Source organism: Astatotilapia calliptera, chromosome 19 (genome assembly GCF_964374335.1).
Source record: "Astatotilapia calliptera chromosome 19, fAstCal68.1, whole genome shotgun sequence".
In the NCBI taxonomy this organism is placed as follows: Eukaryota; Metazoa; Chordata; class Actinopteri; order Cichliformes; family Cichlidae; genus Astatotilapia; species Astatotilapia calliptera.
In genome coordinates, this window is record NC_137440.1 from 28,612,188 (window position 1) to 28,626,542 (window position 14,355).

Sequence of the window (14,355 nt, forward strand, 5' to 3'; positions counted from 1 at the left end):
TGTACAATCATCCATCTGTCTAGTTTTTATAAAAAATAAATATATATATATAATAGAGGCTCTATTATATTATATAATGGAGACGACCTCTCCATTTGCTGAGACACAGAGGTAGAGTTGAATCCAGAAGGTCTTTGGTTGCGATTTCCATCGACACAAATGCAGTCCTGATCATTAAAGCCTGCTGGGTGAACATGGGTTAAGGTACTGGTGTGTATATATATTTAAAAAAAAGAGAAAGAAGATATTTCCATTTTTTATTCACTTCAAGTGACTAATGATTTGCCCCAGACCCATAAATTCATTACTGTTTAATTGCATTAAGGTGAAATTTGGGGTAAATGTGGGGTTTTTTTCTGTTGCTATCTTTCTCTTTGTTCTGACCTGAGAAAGCCCCTTACTTTAAGTCTTCATTGTCTAAAAGCAAAAAGGTGTTTGGAGAACAAACAGTGTTTTGTAATGTTCAGTATGAAGATGAATTTTCTTTTTAAGCCAGGGACAGCATAACTTGATTTTCTAGTGTGTTCTTTCAGGGAGCTGCCTCATTTGTCAGTTTTTTCTCATAACCTTGCCAGTGAATACTTTTTTCCCATGTTTTTTTTTGGTATCTCCACCTCTGAAGTCTTTCGGCTTTTTAAAGTTGCTTCTTGTGCAAGATCCAGACGAACTGTCACAAGACTTTGCTTTTTTTTCTAAAGTTTTACACCTTGAGAGAGTGGAAATAAGCAGAAGTGACATCAGAAGTGCTGAATCCAAATTTTCTTGATAAAAAGTTGCTGAGTTTTGTCATTGGATACTTAATGCTTTCCTTATTTAAACAAATAAGATTCAGTTTGTTTTTGTACATCTCTCGTTTTCATCTGATAATTTGCGTCTCTAATATCAGGTCTGCATGTACCATTTTGACATAATCACACGAAAACTATCAATTCGCCTTCAGTTCAGTTCAGTTTTATTTATATAGTGGAAAGAATCAAAACAGCGGTCTTCTCAACGTGCTTGGTAAAGACCCTACAATAACACAAAGAAAAGCCCAATAATCCCAAGACCTCCCATGAACAAGCACTTCTACAGGCACTTAAAAAGCAAATCACAGGTATAAATAGTAAAATCAACTGGAAGCACTCAGAGAGCGCAAACCTCCACAAAAGCAGCTCACTCTCTTGTGGTATTTACTTTTAAGGGAATAGTATTGTATTTTGTATATACTCATTTTATTTTCTTTGATCTTTTTAAACATACCGTAAGAAGTTTGTAGTGCTGTAATACTCAGATAAGGGTTAGCCTGACAGGTGTTTACTTTGATTACGCAAACATTATGTAGACGTAGGTAATGGGTAACAGATTTGTCAACAACTGGATACAAATAACTTGAGCTTATTATGTAATATTGAACTAGAGCATATTTCTAACTAACCAAGCAGCTCATTCTCTTTCTCTTAACAATACTTTTTTAAATGATCGATGACTTTATTGGGGTCAATTTTAAAGAAAGGTCAGAGGTCAAACGTAACATGATATTTGAATGCAAACTATAATGTCAAATGTAGTATCCCCATATACCAGTATCATTTGCTAAATGTTGCTAATACAAATAAAGGGAGGAGAATTTTGAACATAGTTTTAAAGATAAAAGACATTTTATGAAAGTTTGACTTTATTTGACCTTAAAGAAGAGGTCAGAGGTCCAAAGTAATGGGATACTTAGAATCACTACCTACATCCCTAAATGTTCTCAATACAAACAATGGCAGTAAATATCTCTATATAGCATTATAATCACTTTGACCTTCTGTTCAGTCTGTTGACCTTAAAGAAGAGGAGGTCAGAGATCAAATGTCACATGTTATTTCAGATCTTTATCTTTATATGATACTTGTATGTTGACAATACCCACCACGCTTGTAAGTTATAGGACTTTTTGACAATTTTTGACAAATAAACCATTAAGTTGACTTTGAAGACCTTGGTGGGTGCAAGCCCATTTTTGATGGATTGTCAACACGACCCCACTCTGCACCCCTACAAAGTTTTATTCGGATACATTCAAAACTTTTCGAGCTCTTGCATTTACAGACAGAATGACACGCAGGCAAACCCTACCAAAAATATACCTGCCTTTGTGGAGGTAATGATGAGCTGCTTTGGGTTCAGTATCGTGGTGTCATTTGTATGCAGTCTCACTCACGAGGTTTCCACCCTAGTGTTGTTAAAATTTTAAAAATAAAATTCCAGGAAAAAAAACTGCAACAGAAAAATTAAGGAAGATGATTTTTTTTTTAAATCCAGTGACTCTCAGTTACTCTGCAAACAAGAGTAAGTTTCCCATTTAAAACATTATTGTTGCTTCTATTGCTGCCACCTGTGCAAACATTAAAAGATATCTATCTGCTTTCCATATGAGCAAAGGGGAGACAAAGTCCACAGTCGCTGTTGTGGACAAAACTGGATTCCTCAGTTCATACGAAACTAATGTGATTCTTTGGATTGCCCTTTTTATTTGGCTAACTTGACAGCTGAAGTCTCTTATCCTATCAGATACACTTGTCAAATAAAAATTTGCACACAAAAAAATGAGACCTGTGGATTTCTTCCATACTGAAAGTGCAATAAGACCAGATATTTCCCTGCTTCATATTTTGGATAGTCACCGTCTCACATTTTCTGACATATTACCACAGCAATGCATATCATTTAGACACAAGCAGAACCAAAGCTTGACAGGCCTGTCATGCATAGCAAGCAAACACTTTTTAGAGAAAGGGAACACTGTGGGAATATTTTCTGGTGGATTCTGACATGCTTTCGGTTAATATTCTTAAATCAGCAAACGCTGCGTTGACACATTTCCAACCTTAGAGTTTCAACAGGGAATTTACTGGCAAACGGTTGAGCTGAAACCTACAATGAAAAGATTTAAAACAAAATGACTTGAGTAAGAAAATGTGCAGGTTTGGGTACAGAACTGTGCAAAAGTCTTGAGCCGCAACCTATTTCTCTATATTTTGCTAGGAAAATGCAAAATGTGAATCCATTTCATGTTTAAAAGCTGGAATATTCATGTTGTACTGTATGCATTTAAAAAAAACACATTACACCGTATTGTACACAGTAGCACTGTATTTTTTTCTGATGCTTCAATATTCACCTGACTATTCAATAAATGGGAGCACAACCCTGAATGAAAGCCAGCAATTTGCTTCAATTTCCAGTAGTGATGACGGCTGTCCGCAGCTGTTCCCCATATGTCTACATTTTTATTTGGATACACGAAACCTGAAGACATTAAGAACAATTTCAGGGCCCTGATTGAATTTTAATTTGCCTCTGCATGTCTAATACCTCTTCTTTCTAATGGCTTTGTGGATGACTGACATAAAATTAAAGTAGATTTATGGTTCAGGATCGTGCTGGTATGTACAAATGGTTTCCAAATATGTGTTTGTGTGTGTGCATGGAGCTAAATAGATGAGGTTTTGGGAGGAGATAGCAGCATTTTGCTTCTTTTGGACAAGCTTCCAAGAACAGTCTGTAAGGGGCAAAGAAAAGATCCGAGAAATCTTTTTCTTGGTAACTTGATGGTTAATGACATTCGACGCATTAAGTGGTAAGTGGCGACCTGGCATCAGACGGGAAGACAAAGTAAATTTTTATAGACTCAATTTTGATTTCTGTTGCTTTGTTCATTTCCTGTAACTTCTAATTAGGGCCACAGTCGCATCATAAGCCAGATATTGCATGAGTAACGCGCTCTGTGATAGTTTCATTAAATTGAGTTGCTTGTCTGTAAGGAAGAAATTAAAGCACTGATAGCCGGAGGTGGTAGATTAAAGAAATGGATGGGGAAAACAACATTAACCATTCGTGTCTGTTTGTTTTTTTGTGGGGTTTTTTGTTGTTGTTTTTTTTTAAAGAATTTAAACTTGAACCTTTCTGGTTTATGATGAAATATGTCATGTGGTTTGTTTGTAGCATCTGGTTAAGCAAGGGAAAACTTGGGGGATGTTTTGAAGCAATGTTAGCAAAAGTACGCCAAAGTTTAAGTTGCGAAAGTGGTGATGGCTTCCACCGAGTGGGGTTAAGAACATTTCATGTTGTTCTTTGTCACACGTGAAAGAAAACTAAATAGCGATTTAGACTCTAGGTATGATTAGAGCAGCACTTTAAAGCTTTTTTCAACCATTCATACACAATATAATCAGAAGGGAGAGCATGCTCTGCCAAGGTAAATGGACTGCATTCAAACAGCGCTCTTCTAGACTTATTGACCACCCAGAGCGCTTTACGCTGCAAGCCACATGCACCCACTCAAACACAGGCATGCAACACTTTTAACTGGGCTATACAATGCTTTTCCTGTCATCGACACACAGACAAACACACTGACATGCACACACATCAATGGATGCATGTTTGGGAGAGGTTTGGTATCAGGCCTGAGGACACAAGCCCCACTGAAGCAGCTGGGGATCAAACTACTGACTTTCCAATTAGTGTGTGACCTGCTCTCCCTACTGAGGCACAGTTGCCCCAAAAAAACACATTTTGCAGTTTTGATTCCCATTGCACCAAAACGTACTTACTTCTCTTGTTGAAGATGAAGAAGACGACCTTTTCTCCAAGTTCCATGACATTCAGCTTCCTCCTGACTACCGACACAGAGCGTGGCCTCGGCAGAAGAGTTATCTCAGGAGAAAAGCATGATGCAGATGGACATTAGTTTTAGCTCCATGACAACAGAAGTAACTGACATTAAAGAAAATGTGACAAATCGCCGTGATATCGGAATAACAAGGACGCTTTCAGGAGCCATGTGTGGGAAGAGTTTTCCATGAGGGGTATTGACCAGACATGCTCTCTATATTTTAACTCAAACCACAATCTTGCCCTTAACCTAACCAATTACTGTTTAGCTGAATCTAGGCAAGTGGTGACTGAAAACTGAATACAACAAAAGGAAAGAAAGCTTTCTGCCGAACAGCCTTTAGAGCTGCAAGCCCTGAAGCCGGATTTCTCCCAGCGCTCTCCAATTCTAAATAAGTGCTTTTTCCTGTATAATCTGCGTCTAAGTCCCGTATTGTAGATCAGAGGAGAGGGTAATGGCTCCATTTGGTAGATCTGAGGGAGGAATACAAAACTCATGGAAAACTCCTTTGCCCCTTTTCTGTCTTCAATACGCTTTAACACACAGCAGATTTATTTGATGGCTGGAGCCTTTGTCTGTGGAGTGTGCATGTTCTCCCTTTGCCTGTGTCCATTTTGTCTGGGTGCTCTGGCCTCCTCATACAGTCCAATTAACTTGACATGCAGGTCAGGTTAATTGGCACGGATGTAAGGGCGAGTCTCTGTGTTAGCTCTGTGATGGACTGGTGAGCAGTCCAGGGTGCACACCGAATCTAATCCAGTGGTAGCCGGGATCGGCTCCAGTGCCCCCACAAACCCGTCTGAACAAGTGGGCAAGAGCGGATGGATGGTTGGATTTATTTTATGTTTTTGTCTGAAACATTGAAACTATGAAGGTTGTTCATCTAAAGAGATGACTTCTATTTTAACACCAGCTTGCAGTATTTCTATCAAGCACTATGAACCATTTCTGTGAACCGACAAACCTTTTTTTTTTTTTTGGTAAAACATACAGTAAGTGTAATTTCTTAAGTTGAACTATCCAGACATTTCCTCATAAACATGATAGTAAATTGGGTTTCTTTTTTTTTATTTCTACTCTCTGCCAGTAGACCTTTGGGAAAACCCTTTAGCATCAAACAGGATCGTTGTGCCCTTCTTTAATATTCTGCAAAACTGTAGCTGCGTCAAGCTTAATGCAGGACTGAAGAAAAGAGTTGTTTGTCACTGTCCTGCTCTTTTCCTGACCATCTCTGCTGCAACTATTCAATAAAGGGCAAAGTGCCAAAAAGTGAAATGCAGAAATAACACAGCACTGTCTTTTCTCTTTCTTCTCACACACTCTAATTAGTTAGCTCCCCTTGCAGTCTTCAGCTGACACATCCTTCTACTTATTCATTTATTTCCTGTGTAGTTTCGTTCCATTTTCTCTTTCCTCTCCCCTAAGGTCGATGCAGATTTCTTTACCTGAAATTTAATATAAACTAAAGCCCATGTTAGGTTTTAAATATCTTTGAGCCGTTCAGCTTTTAGATTTTTATTAATGGCAGTAAAAGTGATTAAAAGAGAAACCGGCACATTACGTTTTTTAACCTTTACCTTTACCATGCGCTTACCTGCTGCTCTCTGGCAGGTAGCTCCATGCCCTCCTGGGTTTTAAATGCACCTTAGAACACACATGCATCAACACTACAATGAGCGGGTGGAGGGAGGTTTGGAGTCTTCTCTCACCCCCATTCTCTGCGACCTGCTGGAGCGGGGGGGCTAGGAGGAGGAGTTGGCCGTCCGACTGCGGTCTGGAGTGTGGAGCCTTCCTGCTGCTGCGGAGTCGGGGCGGTCTGCCTCCCCCCACCGCAGGGAAAAGGGAAACACCACCTGGGTCTGGGTGCAGTTCCCCCCTCCAGGGGCAAGGGCACCTAGACCCGGTTTGTAGAGTACGCTTGGGGAGTGTGATCGTGTGTACAGCGTCTCTTTATGTCTGTCTCCACGTTGGTTGAGTGTGGAGTAAGTGCATATGAGAGCATGAGGGTGGGAATGGATGTTTGTATCTGTGTGTGCCTGTATGTCTGTGTCTATATGTCAGGTTGGGTGTCAGGCGCCACCTCTCTGGGGACACCTCAGGCCCTCCAAGGTTTGGAGGCCTATCTCCACCTACCACCACTTCCCCTGCCAGTGGCGGACCCCCTCAGACATCGGTGCGTTGGTGGTTCTTTGTGTCCGGGGATGGGCGTCCAGGTACACACCGGCTCACTCCTTGGCGGCCGCTTATCGGGGCCTGGAGCCTGGGGCTCGCTCGGGCCACTTCGGAGGTGGGGTGCCCCCGGCCTCTCGGCCTGGGGCTCGGTCACTCAGGCGCAGCTGGCTGCCGGCGGAGCTCACGGGCGCGTCACTGCAACTCCCCCTGGCTTCTGCTCCGCGGCTGCTGAGTGAGCCCTCATCTGGGACTCTCCTCAGCTCTTTCCGGGACAGTGGCGCAGCTGCCCCTCTGTTGGTCTTCCTTGGTCTCTTGTGTTCTGGGGGCCTCTGGATGTCTGGAGTTTTGATCTCCTCCACACCTGCTTCATGCCCTGGAGGACGGGGCTGTGGCCCCCCCACACCCTCTAGCAGATTATTACATGAAGGAACCTTTTAAAAAACAAAAAACAAGCGCGTCCATGCTCACAGGTGTACACACGGGTGATCACACCCACAAACTACACTCTTTTTGACTCCTACCTCAAAGCACACTGTGTTCTGTTGATCTTATGTGCTGCACAATAATGTTTAATATTTAGTATTTACTGTCATATTCCCATATATCATTGTGATGTTGTTTATTCTATTACTCTTGTTCTCTTCTGCTTGTTTTCTTTTTTCTTTCTCAGCAGGTGATCCAGGTGATTGATAGATGCATTTTTTTTTTCTCTGCCCGTTCTGTTGGTTTTTGTCTTTTGCCCTTCTCCCCCGTCCCTCTTCTCAGCTGTTTCTCTTTCCCTCTTTCTTTCTCCCCTTCTTTCCCCCAGTCAAGTCTGTCCCGTATTCAGTAAGTGAAAATAAAATAAACAATAAAAGGTGAATCAAATGGACCATTACGGCAAGGCTGGGATGGTCAGTTTGGTAAAGTAAATCCGTTGGGTATCTTTCTTTGCCTTTAGACAACAATTCTGATGGCAAAAGAGCCAAACGGGACAGGCAAAAAAAAAACAAAAAAAAAAAACCTTTACCTTTTTTTTATAACCTTGTATCAGAGTCCAGGAATCATCAACCTCCTCTTTTTCCCAAAATGTCAGACTATTTTTTCTCCTGCCAAAGCCTATTCCTGTTGTTTTGTACTTTGTATTGTTTTGATAGCTGTTCTGAGTTCGCTCAAACTCATTTATGACATTTTACTTTTACTTTTCTCTCCTTTTCTGATACTTTTCTGACAAAGCGCCAGCCAAAAGAACCCCACTCCAAAACGATATCATCTCGACTGCACCATGAGTCATAACTAATTAAAAGTAATGTACTGTATGGACGTACACCAATCAGCGGCAACATTAAAACCACCTGCTTGAAATTGCCCTGGATCATTCAAGATATGGACTGTCTGAGGCCTCCGAGTGTCCCCTGTGAGGTCACGCACCAAAACGTTTGCAGCAGATCCTCTAAGTTTTGAAACGAGGCCTCGATGATAAGATTTGTTTCCACAGCACATCCCAAAAATGCTCGATTTCATTGAGATCTGGGGAAATTGGAGGCCCAGTCAATATCTTGAATACTTCCTGAGCTTTTTCTTTTTGAGCGAGCCAGTAAAGGGAATTGACTTGTATTCACCCAGACATCCAAATGGCGACAGGGCACTTTCTTCTATCTCTCCGTGGTGTAGTTCTGAAGCTCTGCTTTTTAAATATGTAATAAACTGTGTGTTTTGTTGCTTTTTATCATATACAGCATTTTGGTTTTCACCACTCTGTGCCGCCATAGCTCTTACACGGGTTCCAGTCACATGTGCCAGCCTTTGCCATTCACATGCACCAATTAGCCTTGACTGACCATGCGCTTTACACTTTTCCATTTTACGTTCCACCAACAATAATAACCCAGAGAACAGACTATAAATTGCTCCAGTAAAATCAATTGGAAATGAGTCACTGCACGTGAAAGCATAACATCCCCCCACTCACACGTGTATGTACTCTGCTAAATGACTTCCATGAATCCAGTCTCTAACTAATGATGTAATTTTACAGTCAGTTTTACGTCACTTTACTGTCACTGTTTCATCATTAGTCTCCCAGAAATGTTGCCCCCATCCCCAGTTAAGTAAGAAGGATCTCCAGCCACTTCATTGATTTTATTTTTTCTTCGCACACTTCTGCTTCTGGTTTTGTGATTTAATCGTACTTCTTAACTTGAAAGGAAGCACTACAAGAATAGGCAATGTGAGTAGTTGCTGGTTTTGTTTTATTACAGTGTATTTGGTTCATTTTCCCCCCTTTCTTTGACATCCTCATAAATAAAATGCATAGTTCTGAGACCACTTTGCTCAAAACTGCACACTTGAAAGCAATTACAATGGTTAAAATGCACATGATAGTGATGCTAACAAGGACAGGGGTAAACTTGAGGACTTTTATTATGTGAATTTCATGTGAGGCATTACCTTTGAAGTTCTCTCTTTATCGTCCATATAGAAAATGAATAGAATAATATATGGCCTATGGTCAATTTTAATTTTGTTCTCATCTCATTATGAAATGAATTCCTCATGTAAGTGGCCTGTTTTGAAACTGAAAAAAAAAATGAAATATGCATCAAGTAACATTTTGTGTGAGAAAAATGCAAAAGCATGGTTCACTTTGGTGAATAAATTGTAGTGTGGGACATAAAATCCTAATAAGGCAAAACATTAAGATCTAGTATTGTTTTTTCTGGGGGTGGGGAGGTGGGGCTTGTATTTTTTCCATATCAGAACAATATTAGTTCCATATTTTATTCCTTTTTGATTAATCTCCTTCTAAACCACCATCTGTCTTCACTTCTGAACTTCTGAAATGCTGAACTTTCATTTCAATTATAGATCGTGGCTCTGTCTATAGCCAGTTCAGCTGTCATGTATCTTGGGAATGAAGGATAAAGGCCTGGTAGCGAATAAGAGATTTGAGAGGTTAAGGACTTTATTAGGCGAGTGTGGAGAGATGAAGCTTCTTCCTACAAAGGACGATTCTGCATAATGCGCAAGGAGATAAATTGTAGGTACTTAATGTTTCCACACTCATTTTTTTATTTTTACCAGGTGTGAGAGCTGTGCAGAACTGTGTCATGTCCCACTGAGCTCTAGTGCTGTTTTAAAGGAGGTATAAATCCACCTAATCAGGTGTTACTTAAATAGTACACATATCTGTTTAAGAATATCTGTAGGAACTACTGGATGGCTTACAATAAAACTTTAAGCAGATATTATTCTTTCCACTTTTGTTCCCTTTATTGGTTTTCTCAGATATATAGATCGTAAAAAAACACACACATCTGGGCTGTCACCCATTACTGCATTACTGTTGTTGCTACGTTGAGTTATTGGAGCTAGATTTATTGAATGAGAAGTGGGAATACTAAGTTATCAGCTAACTACAATGGGGTTTGATAGCAAAGTGTAGCCATTAGCGCAAACCCACAAATAAATATCCGAATTTCACTCACCAGATTTAGAAAACTTCCTCACATTGGCTCTTAAGCCCATTAAGTGCACTAGCTACATATCATTTGACATGTAATTACATTGTTTGTTTGTTTTAAAAATGCTCCTCAAATGCTCAAATTAGCTAAAGTGATGCCTAGTAGACAAGTCTGGCAGGCACCAACCACAGACAAAATAGAAAGTGGTCGTAGCTACTGTGACATCAGCCACTGGTTTCTGAAGTCCTGTTTTGAAGCCTCAGCATGAGTGTTAATGCCATCGCCATCTTGGCTGCAATAAAACAGAGGCGACAAAGAGGGCGAGTATGACCATGAAACCATGCACCCACTGGCTAACAACTTAAGATTGCGACCGCTGCTTTAGACCACAGCTATCGCCATCTGGTGGCCTTCAGGTAGAATGCAGGTTCAAGGTACTTGTACACTGGCATGATTTTTCTGACCTGGAAACTACGTCCATGTTTTATACCATTATGGCACCAACCTGTAACTCAAAACGTCCACAGCCGTAATAATGCAAACTTTATTTTCAGCATTATTTGTGAGTTAAGTGAAAATGACCAGTAGACCCTAATCATGGTGAAAACGGAAGGTGGCATCTAAATAACACCAAAAGTGAAAAAAATACCTTTTCAACATAATTGATTGATGATTAATTTGTTGGTCTGGAAGCAAAATTTGCAGCAAAACTACAAAACTCATTAGAGAGAGTGAGAAATGCCCTCAGTCAGGTGATATGATGATTTAGGCACAGGTAGAGAAAGAGAATCCAGGAGCGAGCGTGTAAATAGCATCAGGCAGTGCTCTGGTTGTACCCTTGCTTAGCTTAATTTAGCTCAGGCATTTACAGCATGCCACTTTCCTGAGCACATGGAGAGCGAATGTGTTTATCCAAGTGCCGAGGCTGATGTAACAAATAGCTTTCAGCACTCAGAAACTAGCCTTGAAGATAAAAACTGTATAATTCATGGTCTGCTCATTAGAAAATTGCTCCGAGTCCTTCTGAAGCTGCAATTTTGGAGTTTTATTGACTTGACAAGCAGCCAATATTCACACGTACATTTAAAAAAAAAAAGCTTTCTAGGCACGCCCAGATGTTGTTGTTGTTGTTGTTGTCATACATTTCCTGGTAGTGCAAAGCAAATCCTCTGAGAGGCCAGCGTATGCGATGGATGACAGAGCAGGAGATGGGTAAGGAGATGGAGGCCAGGTTATCCACCTTATCATCAGGCCGCTGCTCTGTGGCCTGATGATAAGTTCCTTTGATTCTGGCTGATCTTGCTTTTAAACAAAAGCTCACTCTTAATGGTTTCACTTCTGCTGAGTGACGGAGAGACAGCAAACTGGTGGCAAAGAGGCCCCTGCTAGTTTGCTGCCTTTTCTATTGAGCTGTTCAGATCTGCAACAAAGCCCCGTCCTTGAACTTAGCTAAACTACAACGCACAGCAGTTTTCTGACTCCACAGTACCTTGATAGAAAAACTAACAAGGGCAGGCTTTGCTTTCAACTGAGCTGACAGCTTTTAAAAGTTACACTCTCCTCAAAGGCCTTGGTGCAGTAACAGTGTAGTCGGGGTCCTGGATTGTCATCAAAGAAACTCGCTGCCGGCTGATGATGATGCAGATAGTTCAGTAATTCTTTCATTTCCTTTCTAGCTTAAAAGAGAGTGTTTGGGTGTTTTTTTAAAATTTGTATTTCTTTTGTTCTTTATCTTTTAAATCCATACTGGACAAGATAAGAAAGGAGTTGGAGGGAGTAAAATAAAAAGTTTGGATTCTTGGGGGATTCCCAAGCTTATGTTAATAATAGCGGGTTAATTTTTTTTTCTTCTTTTGGCTGAATCCTTTTCTTTTTTCCTACAGTTTAATTTTTCCCGTTTCCGTGCTCGGAACTATCCATAGCAGCTGTTATTCCATAATTATCAATAAATAGCAAGGCTGCCATTCATAGGCACGACCCCTCACCTCCTCATCATTAGCATCACTAACCGCTTTCAGTAAACAGCAATTTCAGCTATTGAATTTGTCCTGCTTGGCTTTTTTGACTTTGCCCTGCAGGCATCAGATAACAGTAACGCCACTGTTCAGGGGCCATTGCAACATTTGAGTTGTGACCCTCTAAGATATTATCATCTCCCTCATTGTCCACTCGTCATGCTAGTTAATACGTTGAATGTGACTTTTTCTTTCAGCTTGCGTCTCCAAAATAAGAGCATGTCTGTTGATTGTTGCTGCGAAGCAGTGAATGCTATTTCTGTATGTATATTTCCATTCATGTAGGAGTTTATCTACGAGGAGAAAAAGATAAAAAATATTATATTTTGGTGGTTGTGTGAGCATTTAAGCCTCAAGGCAAGCTGTCTTTGAAAGGGATGGAATTAAACGGGGGACAGTAAAAACATTTTGACTCAGCTACATCTAATAGACTGAGAGGTTGGTTTCACAATGAGCTGCAGAAAGTGCCACATGCTGGAAGAATTTCCAGTGTGTGGAGTTTCTTGCATAGCAGAAATTACTGCTGTTTTTTTCATGGATTCAAGGCTTGTGTATCTAAAAGCGTTGGTTTACTGTTAAAGTTACTGTATCACAGCAATTTTATTCCTTTCCATGACTCTTGCTTGTATGTGAAGTGCTGCCAGAACCCCACTTTGTTTTATTAAAGGTCTCAGACAGATGCCAAAAAAATAAGGAATCAAATAAAATAAAAGTTAAGCTGGGAAAGGGCCAGTTGGTAATTGCTTTCGTTTTTCGTCTTGACATGTAAAGTCCTCTAATTCATGTGAAACTTCATGCTAACAATATGTTTTCACACCTGAAAATTCTGGTGTTCGTTTTGTAGCACTTTTGTTGCGGCGCTAACGAGGCAGCAGTGGAAACTCAGGGCAATTATGCGTCATATTAGTTTTTAGGTTTCCACAGCCTGGATTCAGACGACCACTTTGATGTTTTTCTTAACAGTGTTACACTTTGTTTCGTCTTGTTTGCAGCAGCATGGTTTATTGGTAGACGCTGCTGTAAACCTCCTTTATTTTAGCTATTCATACTAAATCTGAGTGTTTCTCTTTGACTCATCCATGAAAATTATTGATTCTGTTTATCAAAACAAAAAGATACACTGCCTGGCAACTTTGTTAGGTACACCTGCCAATCACAGCAACTTAATAGATTTAGGCATGTCAGGTTTACAGTACAAAGGATGCTCCAAGAGGAGGAAAATATCAAGTAAGCGGTAGTTCTTTGGGTGAAAATGCCTTTTTGTTACCTAAGGTTAGAGTTGAAATGCCAGACTGCCTCAAGCTGACAGGAAGGCAACAGTATCTCAAATCAATGGGAAAATCAATCAAATCAATCAAGGTGACCATATCAAAAGACCAGGTGCCACTCCTGCTTGCTAAAGACAGGGAACAGAGGCTACAATTCCCATGGGCTCACCAAAATTTGGCAACAGAGGATTGGAAAAGTCTTGCCTGGTCTGAGGATGTGCGTAAATGTGAAAGCATAGATAAACCCTGCCTTGTATCAATGGTCATGATGTAATGGTGTTAGGGAATTTCTCTCTGTACAGTTTGGCACAGGTTTGGTCCTTTATTACTAACTAAGCACTAAGAACTACAGTAACCAGATCTCAGTCCAGTAGCCTCTGGGATGTGATGGAAAGTTTTGCACCATGGATGTGCAGCCGACAAAATCTACAGCAGCTGCGAGATGTTATCGTGTCAATATGGACCAAACTCTCTGAGGACTGTTTCCAACACCTTGTTGAATTTTTGCCATGAAGAGTTAAAGCGGTTCTGATGGCTGCAGTTTACTAGAGTGACTGAAGACAGTGAAATGCTTGTATGACATCTCGAACTAATAAAACCTGTTTGTCTCTGTCATTAGTGAGCAGTACCTGCCACGCCCTTTTTGACCGATTTCTGGACGAAGACTTCCCAGATGAGTTTCTTCCTCATCCCCTGGACAATGACAGCCACTGTGAGTTTGTATCTAGAATACTGATGTGTTGATGGTAAATGGCCTGTATTTATATAGCGCTTTTCTAGTCCCTAAGGACCCCAAAGCGCTTTACATATCC

General features: G+C 40.6%; 1 protein-coding gene across 1 annotated transcript in view; it reads left to right on the forward strand.

Moving 5' to 3' along the window:
• The window catches only part of ltk (leukocyte receptor tyrosine kinase), a 68,807-nt gene that overhangs the window by 17,813 nt on the left and 36,639 nt on the right, over positions 1 to 14,355 (forward strand). Inside the window, exon 2 of the mRNA XM_026151459.2 lies at positions 14,163 to 14,255. Within this exon, the coding sequence (XP_026007244.2) occupies positions 14,163 to 14,255 (93 nt within the window). The remainder of the gene's footprint in view (positions 1 to 14,162; positions 14,256 to 14,355) is intronic.